Raw genomic sequence first — 26,550 nt, forward strand, 5'->3', positions numbered from 1 at the left:
GGTGCCTACCCCCTCCTTGGCTTTTGTTGTTATTATAGAGCTGCTTGCAGTCTGGATCACAAGGGATGCCCTTACACAGGGGTTCCATCGCAGGGCAGCATAGAAGAGACAGGGCAGATCTGATAATGTACATTAAATATCCGCGATGGACCAGGGAGAGTTTGAAATCTACGGAATGGCCTCTGGTCGTAGAGTGAATTGTAACCACTGAGGAGGGTTTTTACACAGACTGCACACCTCCCACAGTTCAGTACTGGGAAGTAAATATTTCATTTGACTCAAGGCCATGTCAGGAACTCAACCTAACCCCATAACTTACCAAACTTCGTGAGATAGTGATGGATGCAAGGTCCTTCCTGTCTCGACACTGAAGATTAAACATGGTCACCCTTCCCAAGTGTGAAGCTGTGATGATGCCATCTGCAATATTAGTTCTTTGTTCTGTATTTTGTTATGAACAACTGATTATTAAAATCTGTTCCACAGAAAAGAAAGTCAACCAATCGAGGCTCGCTAGTGAATGTTGATTGTGGGCACTGGGCGCTTCACTCAGCATATACATATCATACCATGGCTTAAATGTCCAACTAGTGATGGACCTTTTCCTAGAGAAGATGAAACTAATTCTATTAAATATAAAACCACCGTCATCTGGAATATAGTGCAGGTACTCCAGTGCTGGTGCAGGCGCGTTACAGCATCCTATGTGTTGAATTGTCTCTGGCTGTGCCTTTGTTAGTTAAAGAGCAGGCCTGCCAGGGCCCGCGTCTGGCTTATCAGGGGGTGTGGGCTTTCACAGTATAACTCTTACCTACCTCACTGCAGCCAAAGGGCCCGATTCACAAAGGTAAACTTACACTTTTGGTCTGAGCTTAGACCAAAAGTGTAAATTTATGACTTTGGGAATTAACAAAGGGCATTTTCGAGTACAATCTTCAGGTCCGCATTGGGGCAGATCACCGCGTGTGGACCAAAAGGTACTACTCGTAAATGCCCTTTGTGAATTCCCAAAGTCATAAACTTAGACTTTTGGTCTAAGTTTACACCAAAAGTCTAAGTTTACCTTTGTGAGTTAGGACCAGTGAGTCGGCCTAATATGAGCATGTGGGTTAGAGCCAGGAGCGGTGTTCTCTCGCGCGGAGGTGTGGCGGTGATCAGTGTTGCGTGGAGACTGGCGTTTCATCGGTGCTGTCACAATAAGGAACCTGCTACACATGATCACAGACCAGTGGAAACTTCTCTTGAGCTTCTTGCATGTTTAACCGGCACACTCGGAGGGCTGCTGGGTGGGGCTGGTACCAGAGTGTGGGATGCGGGCTGTCAGAAAGCCAGGCGCCCTAGACTAAGCAGGCACTCGCGGACTGTTGTCAAAATGCGGGTTCCGTGTGGTTTTCAGTTGTGAGGGAGGAGACGGTTATAAAATCCAGAGCCACTGCCTTCTGACCACACTGTGGACAACGCAGGGGTCAGTCAGTCAGGCAATACTGAGTGTTAGTGGTGGTGCGGAATCTTCATCTTCGCATGGGTTGACTGAATGCGTCATTTGCTGTCTCCATGCACACCTAGGGTCACACATTTGCACTTTTCTTTTGGGGGTCGAATGAGAGCTTTGCTGTCCACCTTGTGTGATCCTAGGTTGAGGCGGCAGCAGTTGTAATTCTCTGATCTGTACAGCACTTGGCAGGCCAGAACTTTTTAGGAAAGCATGTGGAACTTCTGCACCTGGAGTGCTGGTCTCCATTAAGGCAGACTCTCTACAGTTGAACCTCCCTCCTTTCTGGTCCTTCAATCTGGGAATATTTTTCCTACTACTTCAGGGGGGGCGTCTTGAGTATCCTACCTCTGCGCTGGTCCACTGAGCTTCTCCTCAACTATTTGGGTTGTATGACAAAACCACGACTGCTGGAACAACAAATGCCTTAACAACGTGGTTGGAACCACGACGCGTCTTTTTCTTTGTAAAAGCATGCGTAGTAAAGGCATATGTGGAAACGTGTGGAAGCAAAGAACTATAGAATAACATTGGTGTAGGTTAAACCACCAGGTAACAGTTGCACATTCAGACCTAAAACTCCATGTAGGTTCAAGACTACCCTCCTCTCATATATGCTGCTGCCAGAGAAAAGCAACATAAATGATCTATTTATCTATAGTTATCTAAGACTCTTTAATACCATTCAATTTGGAGTGAGACAGTCTGTCAAGGTGCATATGTCTTTCAGGTGTGCAGTTCCATGACATACGATTCCAAAGGTAGACGGTCAGTCTGGTTCCCTTGCGATTACAAGGCATCCCATAACACCCAGTGCTTGTGTAATGGAGCTAAGCAACCTACTGGAGAATGCCCTTGGTTTCTGTTTCTGCAGCGAAGGAGCAGGCAACCCTCCTATTTTAAGTAGGTGTGGCAGGGGCCATAACCAGAGAAGGCGGACGCAGAGGTGGACACATTCACCTGCGTTGCACTGGCTTACCTGACTACCACTAAAGCTAGAATCAACAGATGTGGCCCAAGGCATGTTCTTTGCGGATGAAGTCAAAAAGTCTTCATGTTTACTTTGTCCACTGGACAGAAAGTCCTCTACATCAATATGAATGGTAGAGACGTTATGTAGTGCTGTAAATGCAAACCCTTTACTGTTATAGGGTGAGCACTTTAAATGCATTCAGCGGTAAACTCGTCATGCGTTACTGACAGTGGATTCAATACAAAGACGTTCATGTGTGTAAAATACAGCAATTTGTAACTCTTTATAATGCTCCCAGATTTCTCTTTAACTATATGTAAAATAAAAAATGTATCATAAATTATTGCAATTTGATTTTAAAAAGAGGGATGAAAGTTATATGTTTTGCTAAACTGTCATGCACATTTTAAGGACAACCTTTCATACCATTTCTCTTCAGCACCACTTAATTACATGTGTTTGTCTCATGCAAGTATTTAAAAAATATTGCAGAATTCATGCATAACCATTAGGCCAGCGTGTCAATAAAATAAATTGGGCACAAAGGTGCACCCACGTGTCTCTGGCCTTCCACTGGTGCAGATGTGCAACTTTCAGGAGTTCACAAGTGTTTACATACGTGGGCTTGGAAACCAGACTCGTAGCCAGTAGTTTTGAATTCTACTTTCTCAGGTACAAGAATACACATGTATATTTGCTCGTGTGAAGTGCAAATTCACTTGTTAAAACTCCCCTCCTTTCTTCAGTAGGGAAATGTATTCCCCCACGAAGACGCTCCTTTCCCTAAACTCCTTCCCTATTCATAGGAGGGTGCCGGTCACTTCCCACCTTGGAAACGTTTTTTACTTCTGCAGTTTTCAGCAGTAAATTTCCAACCTTTTTCAGGGTGAATATGGGTTCAAAAGGGGTTGGTGAATGCGGTTTAACATGTAAGTTTGTGGGTGTGCGCATACTCGCAGTGTATTTAGACCTGGAATCGCGACTTACCTCCTGCGTCCATCCTGTGAGTAGACCCACACACAGGAACATCTTCAGGTGCATAAGTCTTTTTATCATTGGAAAAGCAACGTTCACTCATGTAAGCGAGGGTTTCATGCACAAATAGCTCTGACATTCTGGCCCATAACATTGTGACTCTGCCAAGAGCTTGCAGAGTTCATCTACTTGTAACCCACGAACCAGTGATCTACTGATCACTGATCTAGCGCTTAGTACAAACTCACAGTTGTGGCGTACAATGAAATTAGGGCACAGTGAGATGAAGCGATTTGCCCAAGAATTATACAGTGCGCTTAAGTGGAAAAGGTCAGACTGAGCGGCCTTGTTGATTCTCAGTTGGCAGCCTGGGCACTGGAGTGCAAATATCTGTGTTTGTCAAATATTTTGTGGAAGCCAGTGTCCTAACTTGGCACCTCGCTGCATGGCATCAAATGTGCCACATGGGCTTTTATACAGGGCAAGTAGATTTAAGAAGCATTCTGTCCCTTAGACAAGTCCATGTATAAAATCCACACTCCTTTATGAAGCTGTCAAAAAACCTTTGGGGTAACGTACATTTCCTGAGACCTCAGCCATCATCTGTCCAGGAACCAACCAACCAACTACCTAGCTCACTCATTCGTTACCTAACTCGCTCTTCTTGAGGCATGCCACACTTTCAGTGACATCTCTTTGTATCTGAACTTCTTCCAGGGAGATAATGTGGAAATGGACGATGACAGTAATCTGAGCCAAACACAGACACCTACGCAAGTGCAGCGCAACTTGGAGAAGCGTTCGCCGGAGCTGGTGGCTCGCAAGGTGAGGTTTTTTTTTGCGAGAATGGGGTGTTGCCCCTTTTAAGATAAGTACACACAAGTCCTGGCTTCTCATACCCTCCTCTCCTGTTCTCCCTCAGGTGGCTGAGGTCGTGCAGTACTTGCTGGTCAAGGATCAGAAGAAGATGCCCATCAAACGCGCAGGTAGGTTTGCGTGGTCCGCGTCTGTCTGAGAAGGATGCAGGGATGTCTCTCTGTTCAGATGTGGCTGGGTGACCTGGCAGATCGGATGTGGCCTGCATGTCATAGTGTGAGTTAAACTGGTGGTTGAGCTGCGTACCCAAGTAGTGGTGGGGCAGGCAAAGGGTATGAACGGCCGGAGGGGATGTGTGGCCTGAGTCCTACTGAAGGAGAGGCGTGTGTGAGGCACATAACGATGTGATCTCCATGTCCTGTAGCTGGCAGGTGGAAGTAGTGAGATCTAAAGAGCCTAAAGTCTCTTTAGAGGGAAGGGAGTATAAATGGTTGTGTTTTATATCCTGCTGGGTCAGGGAATTTGACACGCAGGTGGGACTGTCGACTGCATGTTCTTTTGTGGGTGGGAGGTGTAGTCCATGACCTGGTGCTGGTAGGCAGGTTACTCTTTGGGTGCCTTTTGCTGCTGGTGACAGGTGGGGTTACAGTCAGGGAGGCCACTGGGGTCCATGTCTTGTAGGACCTGTGAGGGGGAGGTTTGACTGTGAAATATGCTTCAGGCCTGGGATTGTGTTGGGGCAGGTGATGCTATGGTTTCCCAGTTCCGATTAGGGGGCATGGATGACTTGCAGCGTGGGATGCATAGTATCTCTAATGAAGACCTAGGACGCGATAGGTATCTATAGATCTGCGACTCATGTTCTGATCGGGCATGGTTATAACAGATGGGTGTAAAGACAGGTGGTTTAATCTTGCTGGGGTGTGACAGACTGTTTCGAGGTCCAGTGGTGGCGGTCTTCCGCGCCGCGTATTATGACTGCTGGCAGGCCGTCGTCCTTTTTCATACGGAAAGCGGCCAGCAGCCATACTGGCGGACGGCGGGAAAGTGGAGGCTGCTCAACCTCCACCGCCACGTCAACAGAACACCGCCCACTGAATCACGTCCCATGATTCGGTGTGGTAGTGTTCTGGTGACGGTGTTCTGGTGGCAGAGCTGCCCCCATGGATCCCGTCCCCTCCCGGAGGATCAACGGACAAGGTAAGTTGATCGTCCGTTAGGGAAGGGGGTGGGGGGGTGTTGTGTGCATGCATGGGGGTGCGCGTGTGAGAGTGTAGAGGGGGTGTGTGAGTGCGTGTATGCATGCAGGGTGTGTTGTGTGTATGGGAAATGTGTGCGGGTCGGACGGTGTGCATGTCTGTGTGCTGGTATGTGTTGTCGGGGTGTATGTGTGCGTGTAGGGGTGTGTATATGTGCATGTTGGGGGTGTGTGCGTGTAGGGGTGTGTATATGTGCATGTTCGGGGTTGGGGTGGGGAGAGGGATTGTGCCACCTTTGGGGAGTGGCTGGGGGGTTGTGGGGGAGGATTCGTAGGGGGTAGCGGGATGGGGGAGACCCCTATCAGTGCCATGGAATGAATTTCCCTGGCACTGATAGTGCCTACCGCCATGGATCTCATGGCGGTGCCCAATCACCCGAGATTCATGGCGGTATGCAGCGTCCTGATACCGTCGGCGGTCTAGTGACGACAGCCGGGCTGGAGACCGCTATCTCCAGCCCAGCGGTCTTCACCGCCATGGCGGTCGGAATGGTGAAGTGTCGGATGACCGCGGCGTTTGTTTTTTCCACCGGCCTGTTTGCGTCTTACTGCCGCTTTACCACCGACCGCCAGGGTCGTAATGACCCCCTTAGTTGTGAAGGAAGGGTGTAAAACACTGGTGCAACTAGGCATCCAGGCCCTTTGCTGATGGGGAAAGAGGCTGTCTGATGGGCCTGTACAACCTACGATTTGCTCGAGGGTAGGTGTTGTGACAGAAAGGTGGGGCAGTGAGGGTGGAGGTGTCAAGGTGTATTCAGACTGCAGCAGTCCAGGTCCTGCTCGAGTGTTGCCTAGTGAATAGGACTGCGGAATCTGCGTGCTGCTGTGTATGATGGTTTGATGGAATGGTGAGCTGTTGCATGCTGTGTGTAGGGAAATCGAGCGTTACTTGGTTTTGTCAGGCTTTTCCATGCCATGGGTAGTATGAGGGTGTAACTGTCACAGAAGTATATTGCTTCAATGTCATTCAGAGGATGACCAGGGTAGCATTGTGCATAACCTAATGCAATTTGCTCCATCCCTACCGGCGTTTCGAAGTTATTGGTATTATGGGGAGATTTTCTATCTGCCCCAAGAAAACATTCTGTAAAGTGGGAGTAGGGAAAGGAGTGTGTGGTCAGATTGGTTCCTGGATGTGGCAGCTTCTAGACACCACATCATGCCACGACTGGCGTGTGCTGGAATAGTGCCTGGAAGCTTGTACTTATGATCCAAAAGGTTAAGGTGCTGGTTTGCTGTCCACCTTCTTAATATCCTAGCACTTGTTGGTCACTCTCTCCTCCAGACATAATCAAGAACGTGGTGAAAGAGTACAAGGACGTCTACTCTGAGATTGTCAACCAGGCTGGGAAGACGCTTCAGAAGGTTGGTTGTTATTTTCTTTCCTGTGTGTGGTGGCAGCAAGGGGACATGTGAGGTTGGTAGTGCTCTGGGGGCATTAACGTGCTATGAAACTAGTGCATGAGCAGGACACTAGGGCTCTATGCTGTTAAGGATCTTGTCAGTAACTTGTGCCAAATCAAGTGCATTACACGCTCTGTCCTGTCTGTGATCTTCTACAATTAGTTTTTTTGTGGTCCATGTGGCGTGAGCTTAGAGTCTAACAGGGTGGTTACCCTGAGCTGTTCTAAAATGGCCTAGTTTTTTAGACTGAATTTAGAATTAGGTGGAAATTATTTAGGAGTTTGTCTTGCAAATTGAAGTAACTGAAAATCAAAACTTTACAATCATTTTTTAAAGTCTTGGCCAGACAGCGTATGTGCTGCCTCAGAGAGTCATGTTGCTTACAATTTGTGGGCTTCAGCCCGCCCATAGGCTTAGCATTTGCTCGCTTCATAGTTGCTCTCCTATCCTTAGCCCTGCTTGGCCATGGCATGCGTCATGCCTCTTTTGTTTAGCCCTCTCTTGGAGCATGGACCAAGTACCTGTGTCCATCCACTGCTTCCATTTTAGGAGCTACTTTTTTCTTTGTGGACTGCACACGAGTGCTTGTGTTTTCACTTGCTCCGTCCCCTGTTGCCTCTTGCCCAATCCCAACCCCAGTCACGTCACCCTTACACCTGAATGCTGCTTTATTGGGATTTATACGTCTTGAGCATTTCACACTGTACACTTTTATGAGTACCTCGCACCGGGGTTCTTGTGTGTGTGGTAAAATCACACACTGTATCTCGCACACAAGGCTTGCTTGTTATCATCTCACACTAGTTTTCCATGTTAAGGAGTCTCTCCCACCCCCACGCCTCTGTTTCTAAGCCTTCTCCATACGAGGCTTCCAGTGTTTGTGAGCTGAACACACTGTACCAAGCATCACCTACAAAATGCTTTATTGTAGTTGCTTTGTCTTGCTTCTAAGCACCTCATGCACTACCTTTTTTTGTTTTGTGACCTTCTTGTGCAGTGTACTCATTTGTAAGGTTTTCTCACACACACTACACTTGCTGCGTTTGCAAGTACCTGACTCGGCCTCGTGTCTATGTTCATCTCAAACACCACATTTCTGAACATCACCCACACACGTGGTACTGTATATCTCACTGTGCTCATTATTTGTGTGCATTTTCCCCATTGTGTTTCTTGCATGTGCACCTTTATCTGCCTCACACGCATCTAGCACACTGCAAGCTTTAGCATTTGCAAGCTTCTCGCACATGCAGTGTACGTCGCGTTTTGTACTTCACATACGGAGCTTCCGTTGTCTCGTAACTTTGCTTCTCATGCCTGCGTGCATCTTAATGTACTCTGTTTGAAAGCATGGGACAAAACCGCCTTCTGGTGTGTCACTGTACAAGTGTGGCAATAGCAAAACAACATTTTCTAGACCGCAAACAATTCAAAATGAACCTAAATTTCCTTGTGTATGACCTGTCGAGTGTCACAGTAAAGTCAGCAACACGAGGAAAACTTATCTCATTCCCATTTGAACACTCTATAAGATGTGTTGAAGCATACTAGCGCCTTTTCGAGGTAAGTAAGCGCTATCAAAATGCACTTGAGATACGATGCATAGTTTTGTCTTACTGCAAGTCTTCACATCCACACAAGGGCATTACAGGATCCTAATATGGTGTTATGTATTATCTATTTTATGGACAAGTATTGCTCGCAAACTATTATCGCCGCAGTTCATTTTCTAGTAGTGTTTGAGGCAGCCCGATAGAATCTGGTCATTGCTTCTTGCTCCCATTAGAAAAACAACTAGACACCTTCAGCGCTACATTTCAGCAAGAAACCATTTTATTTCAACTAGCTTTGAACTCCGAGGCCCCTTGACAAATGTGTAACACTCCTATAATACCCAGAGAAATTTGGACTGCGACTTGTGTCTTCATAGCTACCTTACCATGCTTTGTACTAAACAGAAAATAAAGAAAAATAAAGGGGCAAATCCAGAAAACGAGGATAAATCACAGCTTCTCTGCTTAAACTGTGTGCTCTTGAGCTACATGGGTAAAGGATATTAACATTAAAACAGCCAGTAGCTCTTGCATTGTTAATACCTATTGGCTTTGTCAATGCTTGTTTTAGGTAGGTATAAAATTACCAATTTGTGGTTAAAGGTGTAATTATGGGTTGTTCCCAGAAAAGAGACTCCCCGCGCTGGCACGACCGGGATATAGGTTATCCCAAAGTTAACCAGTAGCCCATCATTCTCATAAAGCGCCATTTGCAAGAAATTAAAGGAAAGCAATCATGGTTGACGTTCTTCTACCCTTTCTGATGGCTACATCTGCCTGATTTCTCAGCCGAAGGAGACTTTGTCCCAAAGGTGAGTGTCCCTCCCGGTATCGTTCTCCAAAGATTATCCCTCAAAAAACACAATAAGAAGGAAAAGTTGTCTTTGTCCAGGAAGAAGTGCCTGCTGGTACCACTTGGTGTCTAGGAACCATTCGCCAACAGCAGTCTCTTCCTTGGTGTTTGGTGAACCCCCTGACCCTCAAAATATGAGACTAGAGTTTTCTGGTCCTTGGGCTGACCTTGTGCACGTCAAGGTATTTTGACAAACAATGTTGGATACCCTGTGAGCTTCTCCCTAAGAAGAGGAGGAGCGGTTCCTCCTGAAGGCTTGGCGACTCCATTGGCTCAGACCATGACGCCGACTGATGCTGCACATCCATGGACATGAGCCCCAGAGCCTGTGGTGAATTAGAAACCTGCTGGGATCCTATCCCTTAGTTCCTTCACATCAGATTTGGAGGCTTCCTGAGACATTGCCAGGAATCTCTCCACCAAATTGATCTATGCAAGCTGCTGAAATAAGTTTGTGTAGTTGCACGAGTTGATGGCATTAATATCTCACTTGTTTGAAGTCTTGTTTGAGGGTTGCACGGTCCCTCGTACAGCAGGGTCTGGCGATGCCTATAGTTCAGGATACCCAGCTCCTTTGTCTACCTTTGTCTTCCCAGCCAACCTTCCCTGTTATAAACACTGTAGGAAGTTGGCTCTGTATCCACTATTTCAAAGTAAGAAATAGCATGCACAGAGTCCAAGGGTTCCCCTTAGAGGTAAGATAGTGGCAAAAAGAGATAATTCTAATGCTCTATTTTGTGGTTGTGTGGTCGAGCAGTAGGCTTATCAGAGGAGTAGTGTTAAGCATTTGTTGTACACACACAAGCAATAAATGGGGAACACACACTCAATGACAATTCCAGGCCAATAGGTTTTTGTATAGAAAAATATATTTTCTTAGTTTATTTTAAGAACCACAGGTTCAAGATTTACAAACAATACTTTAAATGAAAGGTATTTCACTTAGGAACTTTAGGAACTTTGAATTAGCAAAATAGCATATACAGTTATCACACAAATGGCAATAAGCTATTTTAAAACTGGACACTGCAATTTTCAACAGTTCCTGGGGGAGGTAAGTGTTTGTTAGTTTTGCAGGTAAGTAAACCACCTACAGGGTTCAAAGTTGGGTCCAAGGTAGCCCACCGTTGGGGGTTCAGAGCAACCCCAAGGTTACCACACCAGCAGCTTGGGGCCGGTCAGATGCAGAGGTCAAAGTGGTGCCCAAAACGCATAGGCGTCAATGGAGAAGGGGGTGCCCCGGTTCCAGTCTGCCAGCAGGTAAGTACCCGCGTCTTCGGAGGGCAGACCAGGGGGGTTTTGTAGGGCACCAGGGGGGTTTTGTAGGGCACCGGGGGGGACACAAGTCAGCACAAAAAGTACACCCTCAGCGGCACGGGAGGCCGGGTTCAGTGTGCAAACAGGCGTCCGGTTTGCAATGTAGTCCAATGGGAGACCTAGGGGTCTCTTCAGCGATGCAGGCAAGGGGGGGGGCTCCTCGGGGTAGCCACCACCTGGGCAAGGGAGAGGGCCACCTGGGGGTCGCTCCTGCACTGGAGGTCAGATCCTTCAGGTCCTGGGGGCTGCGGGTGCAGTGTCCTTACCAGGCGTCGGGTCTTTGAAGCAGGCAGTCGCGGTCAGGGGGAGCCTCTGGATTCCCTCTGCAGGTGTCGCTGTGGGGGTCAGGGGGGTCAACTCTGGCTACTCACGGGCTCGCAGTCGCCGGGGAGTCCTCCCTGTAGTGTTTGTTCTCCACAAGTCGAGTCGGGGCGTCGAGTGCAGAGTGCAAAGTCTCACGCTTCCGGCGGGAAACGTGTGTTCTTTCAAAGTTGCTTCTTTGTTGCAAAGATGCTTCTTTCTTGGAGCAGAGCCGCTGTCCTCAGGAGTTCTTGGTCCTTTTAGATGCAGGGTAGTCCTCTGAGGCTTCAGAGGTCGCTGGACCCTGTGGAACGCGTCGCTGGAGCAGTTCTTTTGAAGTGGGGAGACAGGCCGGTAGGGCTGGGGCCAAAGCAGTTGGTGTCTCCGTCTTCTCTGCAGGTTTTTCAGCTCAGCAGTCTTTCTTCGTCTTAGGTTGCAGGAATCTATCTTGCTGGGTTCTGGGAGCCCCTAAATACTCGATTTAGGGGTGTGTTTAGGTCTGGGGGGTTAGCCAATGGCTACTAGCCCTGAGGGTGGCTACACCCTCTTTGTGCCTCCTCCCTGAGGGGAGGGGGGCACATCCCTAATCCTATTGGGGGAATCCTCCATCTGCAAGATGGAGGATTTCTAAAAGTCAGAGTCACCTCAGCTCAGGACACCTTAGGGGCTGTCCTGACTTGCCAGTGACGACTCCTTGTTTTTCTCATTATCTCCTCTGGCCTTGCCGCCAAGAGTGGGGCCTTGGCCGGAGGGGGCGGGCAACTCCACTAGCTGGAGTGCCCTGGGGTGCTGTAACAAAGAGGGTGAACCTTTGAGGCTCACCGCCAGGTGTTACAGTTCCTGCAGGGGGAGGTGAGAAGCACCTCCACCCAGTACAGGCTTTGTTACTAGCCACAGAGTGACAAAGGCACTCTCCCCATGTGGCCAACAACATGCCTGGTGTGTGGCAGGCTGCTAAAACTAGTCAGCCCACACTGGTAGTCGGTATGGTTTCAGGGGGCATCTCTAAGATGCCCTCTGGGGTGTATTTCACAATACAATGTACACTGGCATCAGTGTGCATTTATTGTGCTGAGTAGTTTGATACCAAACTTCCCAGTTTTCAGTGTAACCATTATGGTGCTGTGGAGTTCGTGCCCCACAGACTCCCAGACCATATACTCTTATGGCTACCCTGCACTTACAATGTCTAAGGTTTTGCTTAGACACTGTAGGGGCATAGTGCTCATGCACTTATGCCCTCACCTGCACTTATGCCCTCACCTATGGTATAGTGCACCCTGCCTTAGGGCTGTAAGGCCTGCTAGAGGGGTGACTTATCTATACCTATAGGCAGTGTGAGGTTGGCATGGCACCCTGAGGGGAGTGCCATGTCGACTTAGTCATTTTATCCCCACCAGCACACACAATCTGCAAGCAGTGTGTCTGTGCTGAGTGAGGGGTCCCCAGGGTGGCATAAGACATGCTGCAGCCCTTAGAGACCTTCCCTGGCATCAGGGCCCTTGGTACCCTGGATACCAGTTACAAGGGACTTACCTGGATGCCACGGTGTGCCAATTGTGGAAACAAAGGTACAGGTTAGGGAAAGAACACTGGTGCTGGGGCCTGGTTAGCCGGCCTCAGCACACTTTCAAATCATAACTTGGCATCAGGAAAGGCAAAAAGTTAGGGGGTAACCAAGCCAAGGAGGCATTTCCTTACAAACACAACTAGTTCCTTTTTGCTAAAAGGGTTGCTTTATTTCTTCTCTCCCAGTACGTTGTTGTTCCCTACTTCGTTTTTAACCTGTTTTTGATTTTCTTAATGACATCTCCCTTCCAGCCAATTCACAGCTGCCCGGTTCACCCTCTTATCCTAGAAACAGTTCTGATAGTGGTCCTCCCTTCTGCTTGCCGGATCTGGGAACTTCATGACTGATCCGTTTTTCCAGTCTTCAGGGTTCTACCCAGTTAGTTCTCTACACGTTTGAGTCCCTCGTACCCAAGACAGTTCCTCCTTTTCATGTATGCTGCTCTATCACCCTTCCATTTTTCTTTCCTCTTCCGCATCCAAACACAGAGGAAGAATGGCTGCCTAGAGTGAGCTCCAGCTGTGCCACATCTTACTACATGAACTGCACACAAGACAGACTAGCTCTTCGTTAGCTTTGCTGGAGCCAAGTGTGGTCACCATTACAAGTGACTTGAGCCAATTTTAATGTGTTTTGGCAAGTTATCCTTTTTTCTAAATCCCTCAATAGCATTAATTTATAACTTGACCTGCCTACACCCTAATAAAAGGCCTTCCACCATTGTAGCAAGGCCCAAATGGACAAAACAAGGCAACCTCCCTTGAAAACAAATCCTTTGCCTGTGACAAGTTTAGTAGACGTTAATGGAGTTCTAATTTGGTGAAACTAACATCTTCTGGGCTTGTTTCGAGCGCCCTTTCTCACTTGCCTTCTCCCCTTAACATTCAGCCAATAGTCAAGGTAACACAAAGCCTCCAGTGCTACGTCTGGCTAGTATATTTTTTATTCTACCAAGCCCTACTCTCTTCCTTTAAATGCATCTTTACACCTTGAACAGAAGCTCCACCCTGTGCTCTGTTCTGTCCAACTTCCCTCTGGACCTACTACCTCTGCAGCCACCTGGAGCATCTCCCCATCCCACCACTCGAGGTGCTGACCGGCCTCCTCCCAAAATAATGCCCCCCTGGTGCCCCCGAGCCCCTTCCCAGGTACAGACCCAACACAAAAAAAATCATTTACCCCTAACTTATCTAACAATGCCGCCACAGCCTTCAAGCACAAGATCCTTCTTGTTCACCCTGAAACCTCATTCATAGACCAGTAACACCACGTGTGAAATAGATCGCTAAAAAGAAATCTCCTATTTTGCTTTGATAACACTGCTACCTTGATACATACCTTAAGGCAGGCTTTGAATGTTGAGTGCAACCTGAACTTACCCTATGGTCACAAACGCACTTCTATTCCCTCTGCGACCCTAAGGCCCGCCTCTTAAGCTACAACAATGGTACGATTATGATCCAAGCTTCTGACTCCAATCTGGAAGTATTTGAGCCCAACTTCCCCTCCATTGGCCAAGCTATTAAGTATTCCACCTCTTCCCTGAAGTCCGCTCTAACTCTCCACTCCCCCGACCTCTCCGTCCATCTGACCAAAGTCTCCTGGCATCCTGAAGCTCCTTCGCTTCCCCCGTTCATGACCCAAAATTCAAGCATTTTCTCTAGTCCAACCACTCGCCGGCCCTCTGCTTTTTCAGGCCTTCCATATTTCCCCTGCACTCCAAGCAGCTGCCTCTCTTGGTATCACTGTGATCCCCTCTCACAGAGATAGGGTTCCCCCCCCCCAAACCTTCCTCCCTAATCCTCTCCTGTAGGCCCCCTCATACCAACTCCCATTTTTTCTTCTAATCACCCTCACACTTACATCTTTCCGTCCTAACATATATTCCCCCTTCTCCACCGCCACCCCCATCTTCCCTCCAGATATTGCCCATCTATTCCTGATGTCCACAGGATGCACCATTGTTTCCCGTATCTCCTAGTAGGTCGCCCAATGATGACACCTGCCCTGACCGGTCGCACCACTCTTCCCAGTATCCAGTGGTATAAACACCTTAATATCCAGTATGAAGTCTCTTACCACAGAGCTGAGTCCGCTGTCTACGAAGTTCTCCAAACTCGAAATCTCTGCAACTAAGATTCCCTCCCCCACCGCACACCAATCCGCCCAGTCTCAATACTGAGGAAACAAACTTCTTGTTGAAAAAATATGAGGTATCTGTAGGCAAAATATTAGCTTCATCCTCCCCACCCTTGTTCTAGCCCTTCTGGGTAAACCAACATGTCTAGCGCTGGTCTTGAATCTCGAAACTATCGCTGTCCAGATGGGTCTTCGTGGACCAGGCGCCCTACGTGAAGAACGAATCCCAACAACCTCCCTGAAGGTTCTGTAGAATCAGTTGCTTACTTTTCCTGATCTATTACTAACCTCCACTGCGTTCTTCACAACTGCTTCATCGCTGAGGCGCACAATACACGGTGGGTTCGATTAATGACTAGGACCTCAACCTAGTGACAGAAATGTCTCAATAATGGGTATCGGCCTGTCCTGTACTTCGATTCCACACCCCCAAAGATGTTATCATATGATTAGACAGAGAAGGCAGAATGGCAATCCGAGTCGCTATAATCACAAAATGTTTATCCTCTGCAAATGGCAGAGAATGGAAACCTTCACCTTCCACTGCCTCGGTATAGACACTTAAACCTTCCTATCACCTACCATCCTCTGGGGCCAAAAATAACCGTTTGCTGAACATTACATTACCTTTATCACCTCACGACATGCATGTCCAACCATCATCATGTTTTCCTAGGAGACTTCAATATCCACTGGGATGACCAAAGGGTCAACACATTCCATACTCTCTCCTCCTTCGCCAGAGTCGATGAGTTGATGCAACATTCCCTGAATCCCACTCAAATCAAAGGAGCTACACTAGACCTGGTAATGTAGGGAAAGATCTCGTTCACATCCCGGATTCCACCGAGTGCTCTTGGCTCCAAAACCTTTCACAGCCAGATATTGCACTTTTGTGCAGCTCTATGCACACGCACAAAAAACTTGTCTTTAAAGTCAAATTAGAATGTGTTAGGATCCCCATTGATTGTGCCAGAAAGAGATCCAGAGTGATATCTGAAGTTGTCAAAGCAGCAATTAAGCCAAGGGCTTTCCTGATGATCCCCGATCCTGACAAAAAGAGTGAAGAGTTTGTCCACTTTACACCGAAATCAAAACTATTGAGTTTTCACTTCTCATGACTTCCACCGCTCCCTACTTAACTGTTACCAACAAAGCACCCAACAGCTAGGTTACTTTCATGGACATCCCGCAGCCTGAAGTCTATAACCCATTACAAAACTCAAGCCTTCTACCATTTCCTTGACCCCAGTCCCTTCCTAAGTACCTGCTTAAAAGAATGCACAGTATTCTCATGCCCCACTAGGTTCACCCTGAGTGGTCTCTACGCCAAGGATCTTTCCCGAACTGCTTGAAAATTGATCTACTCTCCCACTGCTAAAAATATATCCTATTGGCGGTCGCCACTGGGTAGTTATAGTTGGGACCTAGTTTCTATAGAAAAAGCGTTTTTTTGTTTTGCTAATAACTTTGGCACCGTTTGATGAATCTTCACAAAGTTTTCCAAGAAACTACGACGCTCACTTCAACGTCTGTCTGGAAATTTTTGAGGTGATCCGTCAGGTGTGGGCTGAGAGGAAGGGGGAGTGTTTCCAAAACGCATTTGCCCTCCATCATTTTCCCATAGGAATTTTGAACGGTGATAGCGCCCAAACTACTGGACGGAATTACACCAAATTTGGCAATAAGGTAGGTCTTGGTCCAGAAAGCACCCTTGTTGTTGTTTGGTGTAAACCCATTCAGTAGTTTTAGAGAAATTAAAGAAAATCCAAATTTGTATACATAGGGACGCAAAGGATTTGCAACCCCTCCCGATCTCTTCCTGAGATCTGATTGGCTGAGAACACTTCAACAAGGAAGTGTTGGCAGCCATCTTGGAACTCGGCTTCAGCCGAATTCCACAAAAAAAATGAAAAAAACAAAAGGGGCCAAGGTAGACACACCCTGACCCCTTAGCCCTGGTCCCTGGAGTCCCAGAGAGACCCATCAGAGCAAAAAAGCAGTTCTGGCGGGTCTGCCACAAAGTGAAAAAAAAAAAAAAAATGAAAGCATGGGCTTCTGTGCTTTTTTTAATGGAGCCCCCGGGTAGGCCAGGTCCCAGGGCATTTATATTCTGAATGAGGGAGACCTCTGGCCCACGGCACCCCCAGGGACCGCCACCTCCCCAGGATGAATGTTTTTGAAAATGCAGGGGGCTGCACTCCCACTCCCCCCAACCCCCTTCCGCCCGGCCCAAACCTCCTCCCCTGGGTTCTAATCAAATTAAATATGTGTGGTGCCCGGCCCCCCTGCAGCACCGGGGACCACCACCTCCCTGGGGCACATATCCAAATCAAATGTTGGGGGGAATGCTTGTGAAAAAAGAAACCTGCTTTTTAGCCCTGGGGGCCCTTTGAGATCCCAACACCAGGGCTAAGGGGTCAGGGTGTCTGTACCCTGGCCCCTTTTGTTTTTTTTTGGGTGGGGGTTTGGACAAGATGGCTGACAATATTTCAACGGCTTCTGTTGTTGAAGTGTTATCTGCCAATCAGATCTCGGCACGAGATCGTTAGGGGTTGTGAATCCTTCTATACAAATTTGTTTTCTCCCTTAATTTCTCAAAAACAGCTGAGCATAATTACACCATAACAAAAAAGCACTCTTTCTGGACCAGGACCGAACTTTCTGCCAAATATGGTGTAATTCGGTCCAGTATTTTGTGTGCTTTTGCTGTTTAAAATCCCTATGGAAAAATGAATGGGGAAAATGTGTTTTGGGACCCCCTCTCCACACCTCCTTTTCTCTGACCCTCTGCACAGATCACCCTGAAACTTTGCAGGCAGCAGATGAGGGGGCTTTCAAATTTTTTGGGAAAGTTTTGTGAAGATGCGTGAAGCGGCGCTGAAGATATAGACAAGGAAAAAAAATCCTTTTATTTTTATTTTTGGGTTGCTCCTATCCCACAGGACTCACAGGAATCAGTGTGACCCATCCCAATTTACTCCTGCAAAAAAGAACAAAAAGTAGGTGCTGTCCCTTAGGGCAGGCCAGACCCTGCAGCCAACTCCACCCCGTGCACGGTGAAAGGCCATGGATGGTGGAGATTTGATTGCCCGCAGAGGGGCGGGAGCCGGACGTAGACGCAGGGTGTTGGCATAGTTGCGTATGGTAATAAAATCTCACCCTACATTACTAAAAGCTCTGACAAAATTACTTTAAAAAATTCACTGCAAAAATCAAAGGTTAATGTGACGTTATAGTTAGGTGAAAATGTCAGTTTAAACTTGAAATTTTGAATAGAAGAAAAAAAAAACACAAATTCACCAGTTATAGTTAAATGAAGTGACTATAACTCGCGCCCGCGCCATGCAGCGCTTATGACCTCACATGGACTGAACTCCTTCCGGTGATTTGCTCTTGCTGCACATGCGTATATCAGTCCTGATGAAGGCCCTTAATGTCTTGTGTAAATGCTGTTGGCGCAGCAGTGTGAACGAAACAATAAATGCTGCGTACTGGTGTCTGAATGTTTGAGACATCAAAGAGTACACATTTTGTAGGTTTGTTGCTGTCCCATTGCCGCCTTGTACTACACACACAACTGCACAGCTTTATTGGAGCTCACCTTCGATCACCAGGGCACAGAGCACTTTCTATGTTTTCGGTCATTGTTGATCTTTGAAGAACTCAAATACAATCTTGTATGCAAGTCTGCCAGGTGTCCCAGTATTCCTTACCATTAAATGATATATGTAATGTACGATTGACTATATATTAATTGTATTTTCACATTGCTTGCTCCACTAGGAACCTCTGTTCTTCCACATGTTCACATGCCCCTAGTTACAGGTGTTTTTTTTGGGATGACCTTGCTGATGTACTTGTATCCTTCTCCGGGTCACCACTTCTCCTCTGTCCCTCACACTCCTCCTCTCACACTCCTCCGCTGTCCTTCATGCTACTCCGCTGTCCCTCCCACGCCTCCTCTCACGCTCCTCCGTCCCTCACATCTGTCTCTCACCCTCTCAGGTCTTCGGTTTGCAGTTGGCAGAGATAGACACCAAGAATCACACCTACATTCTCATCAACACCCTGGAGCGATTGGAGGGCGACAAGATGAAAGTGTAAGAGTGCGCTTGGTCCTGTCACTGGCTCAGTGTTTGCTTGTCGGTCGGGGTAGCATGGGGCAGGGATGGTAAGGAGGGCAGGGGGTGGTTGTCAGGCATGGTCAGGAAGGAGCAGCCAGAGCAGAGAGCGGGTCCTAGAAGGCAGAGGTTAAAGGCTGGGCAGGAGAGCAGCCCTAGAGGTGGGCTGTAGCACTTTAAAGGTGGGTGGACATTGGCTGATGGGGAGAATGACAGAAGCAGAGCTGGCTAACAGGCAGTGGCAGGAAAGGAGAGGGCTAGTACAGAAGGGAGAAGGGCAGCTAGAGAGCCAGGCTAGGACAGAGGGCAGTGGGAGAAGGGCCATAGCAAGGGAGCATTACAGATAGCCTGGGGCAGCAGAAGCGTGGCTACTAGTCCGGGGGGCAGCGGTGCCGCAGCTAGTCCAGGGGAGGCGGAAGCACAGCTAGTCCAGGGGGTAGCAGAAGTGTGGCTAGTCAGGAGGGGCTGTAGCGGGGGCACTGGCAGCCGAGTAGGCCAGGAGCTGCAAGGGGGGCAGGGCAAGTATGTAACACTGCAGCAAAAAAGGCAGCCTGGTGAAGGGCAGTGGCCAGTGACCAGGGCTTGGAGGGCAGCGACCAGGGCTCGGAGGGCACCAGCCAGGGACCAGGGCTCGGAGGGCACCAGCCAGGGACCAGGGCTCGGAGGGCACCAGCCAGGGACCAGGGCTCGGAGGGCACCAGCCAGGGACCAGGGCTCGGAGGCCACCAGCCAGGGACCAGGGCTTGGAGGGCACCAGCCAGCAATAAGCAGTAGTTGAGCAGCATTAGTACATCCGGGTCCGGGACAGGAAGCCGGACTCCATGGAAGTGAGCTTGAGACAGTGCGAGGCGGATGGCAGCGCCCATAATCCATATTGTGTCTCCCAAGGGATGAGAGCACGGCCAAGCTGGGCCTTCTAACCGTGATCCTCAGCCTGATCTTCATGAAAGGAAACGTGGCGAAGGAAGGTGAGTGGGGTGAAGCTTGGCCCAACACTACTGGAGGGGCAGGGGTCCTTCATGCAGGTCCTCTTCGCTGACTGCCTTGTCCCTCTCCATGTCTTACAGCCGTCATATGGGAGACTCTCCGGAGGCTGCGACTGGACCCCACGTAGGTTGATTTTTCACATCCATCTTGTTCAGTCCTTAATCTGCCACTGATCATGCAGGGCAGTTGGTGGTCTGGTGGGGGGTAATGCACAGTGGGAGTGGTAGCCCTGGGAGGCAGGTATCACGCAGTAGGTCCCTTCCTGACTGAGGGCCGGATTTAGACGTTGGTGGGTGGAATAAAGTCAGTCAGGGTGGTTGAGGATTGAACATCCATCACTATTCCTTTACCCCACCCACTAAATCTTGAGTTCACTGCTGGCCGTGGTGGACTCTGGGTTTGTAAGAACAGCCATCATTGCAATTAGTACAAATCCATTTAAGTTTGTTGTGGATCCATTGTTGGCGACTGATATTTAGACCAAACTTTTAAATCTTTTTGAGAGTTTGTTGTTAAAAAAGAAATTGCCTGACACCATGGGCGCTTTCTCCAGTGGTATGGGGGTATTTTTTTTAATACGTTTTTACTGTCTATGGTGATGGACAATTAAAATAAAGGCATCTGACTTCACACTTTAAAAAGGCCGGACAGTTGGATGGCTTACCTCGGACTTCCCGTACTGTCTGGGGAAGGTTTACGCCAACTGAGTATATTTTACTCTGTTTGCATAAGCCTGGCAATCCACCCGACTCCAAATCGAAAGGGTGGACCGACACTTTGCTGGACATTTACTCTGTTTCGATGGAGTACCCTGCCCATCAGACTCTAAATCGTGCCCCAGGTATTTTATGTTCTTGATGAACAGGCGGTAGGCAGAATGAGACAAACCTCTAGTGATGTGGAATTTACTGGTTCTTTTGTGTTTTATAGGGAGAAGAACTCTGAATTCGGTGACGTTAAGAAGCTGATAACGGAAGAGTTTGTCAGACAAAAGTATGTTTGTGTTTGTAATCTTTGGGTGACGGAGGGGACAGACGTACCGGGTGGCTTGCGGGCAGGTCTTGTGTGCGCTAATCTTGTCTGATTGAATGAGAGAAGACCCCATCCGAGGGTGACACTGGGAACACTAGGGGTTAGGACACCACCCTTGAACCTGTTAAACTCTTTCAGCTTACCAGAGAAGTCTGCGCGCTAAGGAGGGAAGCTAGCATAGGGCAAGGCACTAGTCTCGGTCTGCTCTGAGTCGCAAGCTTTGATACCCGTCTCTGGAGGTTCTGGATCCAGAGTTCTCAATTCTCACACCCACCTCCAGGAGTTTCTGGATGCTTTGGCCCCTTAACACTTTATTACAGGTTTTTGTACTGGGAGATATTCTCCCTCCTCTGTTTCTGTCTCGCAGGAGCCTCCCTCGGGTTGTGGGGTATTCAGTCCTGAAACCTTTCTCCGGATGTACAACATCTAGAGATCCTTCTCCCCTCCAACTCTCACTGCGATGTTTTAGATCCCTGAGGCAGCCCCACCCTGCTGGAAGGATCTGTAACTTGAGCTGCTTTCCCTTCCAGTTTGTGGGTCCCATGACCCTTTTCAGGGAAGGGGGTGGGAGTTGAGGGGCTTTAAGGCCTCAGGTCATCCTTGGGAGGTTGTGAGGCTCTAGATCTTTCTCTGGTATGCTTGGCTCAGCGTACAGTGTTCTGTCTGTGCTTTAGAGCTATGAAATAGTCGCTCCTTGTAATTGAAACCAGTTGCTGAAAGAGGTGCATCATGTAAGGGAAGATGCAAGAGTTAAAAATGCTGTAGTGGAATTTTGAGTACCCTAAATTACAGTGTAAGGTCTTCATGGGTCACTTGAGGTCAGACCCAGGGGTGTTGTGGCTTGTTTGGCTAACCAGCCATTGCTCTATGCCCCAAGTTCTTTGACCCACTACTAGGGCATGTTATGCTGCAAAATGGAAATGTTTTGTCTGCTACTGTCTACCCAAGCAATGGGACCCTTTCACACTATCAGTGCAGGGCATTCTTTCCTACCCCCTTCATTTGTAAAAAGCAAACCTAGTGTACACTGCCACACGATTACATTTAGCGGCCACAGCTGCCTATCTTCAGAACAGACAACATTCTTCTCTCGTCAAGATCCCAGTCATTAAAGCCGTTATGGAAGGACTTAAGCGAGTGATTCACCCAAGGATACCTCCACTACTGTCTAGGAATCTAAATATTGTACTTACACGACAAATGGGTCCACCATTTGAGACTTCACATGCATGCCCTTTACAATTTTTGTCCTGGAAGTGGACTTCTAGGTGATATCACTTCACTTGGGTGTGTAAGCGAGCTCCGGGCTTTAACCTTGCAAGAACCCTTTTTCCAAAAACACAAGGATAAGTAGTTCTTCGCACTGACCCATGATTCTTACCAAAGGTGGTATCTCAATTCCACCTAAATCAATCTATTGAATTGCCAGTCTTTTTTCCGTAACCAGATTCGATTGCTGAAAGAGTTCTCCACACTTTAGACTTTAAAAGGGCACTTATGTTCTACGTTTATATAACTAAAACTTTTAGAAAGCAGCTTTTTGTTACTTTCTCACCACCACACAAAGGCAACCCCATATCTAAATCTGACATCGCCAGGTGGATTGTTAAATGTATTCACACTTGTTACACTACAGCAAAAATACCTTTACCTATTCCTCCTAGATCACACTCCACTCGTAAAAAAGGAGCAACTATAGCCTTTTTAGGAAAGATTCCTATAGCTGACCTATGTAAGGCAGCTACATGGTCCACACCACACACCTGCTCTAAACATCATTGTGTGGAGGTTCTGGCTTGCCAGGAAGCTGATGTAGGACAGGTTGTACTACATACACACACCACTGCAACACCCACAGGGTAGCCACCGCTTTTGGGAGGCCCTGCTTAACAGTCTATGCAGAGCATGTGTATCTACACCCACACATACCATCAAAAGGATTATTTTACTTACCCAGTAGACATCTGTTCGTGGCATGTGGTGCTGTAGAGTCACATGCGCCCGCCCTCCCCCCTGTACACCTGTGGCCATTGCAGTCTCTTCAGTTATTTCTATATTCACTTGCATGGACAGCTCTAGCTTTGCACTTACAATACACTCTAGTCTCACCCGCTTGCGGAAAAACAGTCCAACTATGGAGTCGAGGCCCATGAGCATTACTAGCAAGAGGAGGAGTCCGTATACCTCGTGACTCGAAAGACTTTTCAAAGAAAAAACAACTTGCAACCTTCCGGACCCAACACTAGATGGCAGAAGTATGCAGAGTATGTGTATCTACTGCCACACATGACCGCAAACCAATTTTTTCAATCCTTTAATCCATCCAATTACAGAAAAATCTATATTTACTTCTTTCTTAAAGGTAGTTCATCTACTCTGTGACATGAGCTACGTTTTTAGTAAACCGCATGAAGTCGGGCCATCAAAGCACAGATACACAAAGCCGAAGGTAGCGATTTACCTGCCCCTATGACGTTCCGCATGTTCTCCTTCATGCGATGATCCGCCCCCAGAAATCTAGTCTATTTTAGTGTGGTACTTCCAGCTTCATATGTGCACACGGTACACCAGCATGTTCAAAGTCTCTGCATGCTTACTAAGTCACCTCTTTGCTCACGTATCACACCCGACCTGCCCGGCCACCACCGGACATTCCTGGGATGGGAATGACCACACATGGGATCAGCAGCCTTGAGAGAACGGCTGTCTCATCCGAATCAAGTAAAAACAATTCACACCTTTCTGTCTAGTGTTTCAAACTGTGGTATCCACCAGTGGGATCTAAAAACATGTTCACCCAAACCTTAGGAACCAGATCTCTAATTGGCGTGCTGTGATGGATGCCCCCCATGAGCCTTTGTTTAATGGAGAAAGGGGTTCGGTGAGTGAATGAGGCCTTTGGACCCCGTGGAGCTGGTGGAGGGAAGGTGTCTGTGCAGACCCCCCCTGCGCCCCCCTCGCTAACGTTTCCTGCAAGTCCGCTCGGTGCGTCACTCTGAAGGACGCGCAGGATGAAGGAGGGCCCCTCAGGGGTGTGTACAGGGGGGTGAGAGCTGGCACTGGGGCCTACTAAACAATATTATACAATTCTCATAATTGGCCACTAGAAAGAAGTTGAGTTGCCTATGTGCCTCATTACAAAAAATGCTACCTCTGTGCAAATGTCAACTTTTATATTCAGCTTCCTCTGTTGTTGTGGTGTGCATTCCGAATGTAGAATCATTTTTGTATTGGGGGTCTGTCTCATACAGGTGGTATGTTCTCATTGTGGGAAAATACATAGGCATAAAGCACCACTGGAATGGGGTAAGGGTAGACCACCTAGTAGATGAACATTTTATATTTCCACAGATTGATTCTCTGGCTGGGGGAAAGGAGGTTTTCAAGGACAAATATGGTCTGCGCTGCTCCCACCTTAGAATTGAGGAGCCGGCCCCCTCCTTTAAGTCATACAGGTTATTCCCTGGCACTGAGCACAGTATAAACAGATGACCTTTCCTTTAGATATACACCTCTGTAATATCTGTTCTTTTTTAATTTGTGAGAGGGAGGTCCCCGATGAGAATGGGTGCAGACATGAACAGCACGCACCTTTGCAGGTACTCTCAAACCTAAAGCCGTTCCTCTGTCATTTTAAGAATGCTCTTCGGAGGTGGTTTTCAAAAGCTTTGTGCAGCAGCTGCTTTGAAATCTCAATATGCATAGGTCATTGTTACTGTAGATCCGGGATTCCCGAGTTACAAATAGAAAACAAGTTTGGCTTAAGAGTGTGTCATTCTTGTGTTTGTAATCTGAATGACTTTAGCTTGCAAGGTAAACAATACTCCATTTGCAGAAGTCTTCCTATTAATCTTTGTTAGGTGCCTGAAACCACGAAGGTTCCTTCAGACTTGATTCTTGACTTGCAGTGTCTATTAGCTCACGATTCAAGAGAGGAAGCGATCTTAGATGTAACCCACCTCCTTTGGTAATCAATACCTCCTCACACTATCAAAGATGTGGTTGTTTGGCAGGTAAGGACATTTTAGGTGTAAAACCACATGAAACGAGCTGTCTGAAAATCCATTGGTTACTCATACATCCTTCATGATGATTATTTGCAGCATCCTCCTCATTGTATCCCACCCAGCCCTCATCAACTATTATGTTGCGAAATAAATTAGCTGTTTAGGTACATTAACCCCCCTCATTTCAAGGCAGACACAAATAAAAACTTATCATATTATCCCGAAATTCTGAGTTCTAATTTAAAAAGTGAAGGATGAAAGAGAAAACCATTTGCAAACACCGTTATAGTGCGGAGCACGGCCAGGCGCTCTGCCGGATAGCTTATAACCTGCAGAAGCTTCCAGCCACAACCTGCTCTGAGAGAAGACCCTGCAACCACATCCGGCGAGCTCAGCCTCTGTGTGGTTTGACACGGGGGCTTCTTGCACCCCAAACTTTAGTGCTTCGTAAACAGTGCACCATTTCACTTTCAGCATGCACAACCTCACGCGCTCTAAGGGTTATGGGGTTTCCACTCCATGTTCACACACATGACCCCCAGTAACTCCGAAGTATATAACTGCAGGCCCATATTAAACGTGATGAAAGGGTTTATAGAGTAAAGTTGATAGCACGATGTCATTTGGGTATCATTCATCTCATTTAACATGTCTTGAGTGATGTCATTTGTGAAGTCCTAAGCAGTATATGACCAGGGCGAAACTTATAGTTTGTTTACCAAACAGTGATTGGAGGAGCTAGGTGATTTTTTTTTTTTTTTAAACATAAGTTATCTCACTTCAACACCCAACTACTGTCACTTTAACCTTAGTTTTTAAATGAATTTCTGGAGTTTTATTTTTTTTACGCAAGCTGAGACCTTATTATCGTACCTAACTTTAACATTGCTTTAACCTTTCTTCAGTGAATTTTTGTTTCTTTTAACCATATGCTCAACGCACCTAGCAGGCAGCCTGCACCTGGCCTCCCATTCCCCCCCCCCCCCCCCCCAAGCCCCCCAAGCCCCCCAGCCCGACGCACCTCTATGCAGAGGGTTGGCTGGGGGCTGGGCCCGACCCATCCTGGGCATTGCCTGAAGCCATGCGGCGCTCGGGGTTGGAGGGACTGGTTAAACCGCACAGCCGCTGGCTTTGCACAGTGCCAGTTTGGTCGGCAGGGTCTTGGTGCCAAGACTGCCATTGCAGGGTTGGCCCCAGAGTCCGGTCTCCAGCCAGGCCTTGCACCCTCCCGCTTCTCCCCCCCACTCCCAAAGAGCATCCAAGCCCCACCGTGCAGCTGCACCCAACCCCCCGTCTGCCAACCCTCCCCCGCTGCGCATGGGGTTGGCCACAGAGTGGCACTGCACCAAACATATCTTAAACGTTTCACAGCGTTAACCTCTTCCTGTCCCCCCGCCCCACCGCCTATTTTAATTCTGATTTCTTAAACGGCTGTATTAATCTACACCAAACAGGAAGTGCCCTTTCTGAGTAAGATTCTCACTTGTTGATAATTTTGTGTAATTCCATCCTGTTGTTTTTTTCTGTATTAGTAAAGAATCTTTGCTGTGGGAATTAACCTGGGAATTTTTGTTTTAAAGACTTATACAAATTCGGCCAATGCCCCCAAAGTTATTAATGATGAAAACATGCCTGGACCGCCGGGCTGCATCCTGCCACCTCTATGGGTTTTGTGAGTAAATGGAGCCCTTTCAGTGAGTCTGAAAGTCTGACCCGACTGTAGCGCATCATCCACTGCAGTGACGTCTGT

The 26,550-nt window shown here is 47.8% G+C and overlaps 1 protein-coding gene across 2 annotated transcripts in view; it reads left to right on the forward strand.

Moving 5' to 3' along the window:
- The window catches only part of LOC138260892 (non-structural maintenance of chromosomes element 3 homolog), a 52,107-nt gene that overhangs the window by 18,888 nt on the left and 6,669 nt on the right, over nt 1-26,550 (forward strand). For both annotated transcript variants that reach the window (XM_069209369.1, XM_069209370.1), the window contains exons 3-9: nt 4,158-4,265; nt 4,363-4,426; nt 6,800-6,879; nt 18,659-18,753; nt 19,663-19,742; nt 19,842-19,884; nt 20,692-20,754. In XM_069209369.1, the coding sequence (XP_069065470.1) occupies nt 4,158-4,265; nt 4,363-4,426; nt 6,800-6,879; nt 18,659-18,753; nt 19,663-19,742; nt 19,842-19,884; nt 20,692-20,754 (533 nt within the window). The remainder of the gene's footprint in view (nt 1-4,157; nt 4,266-4,362; nt 4,427-6,799; nt 6,880-18,658; nt 18,754-19,662; nt 19,743-19,841; nt 19,885-20,691; nt 20,755-26,550) is intronic.

This window comes from Pleurodeles waltl, chromosome 10, assembly GCF_031143425.1.
Source record: "Pleurodeles waltl isolate 20211129_DDA chromosome 10, aPleWal1.hap1.20221129, whole genome shotgun sequence".
In the NCBI taxonomy this organism is placed as follows: Eukaryota; Metazoa; Chordata; class Amphibia; order Caudata; family Salamandridae; genus Pleurodeles; species Pleurodeles waltl.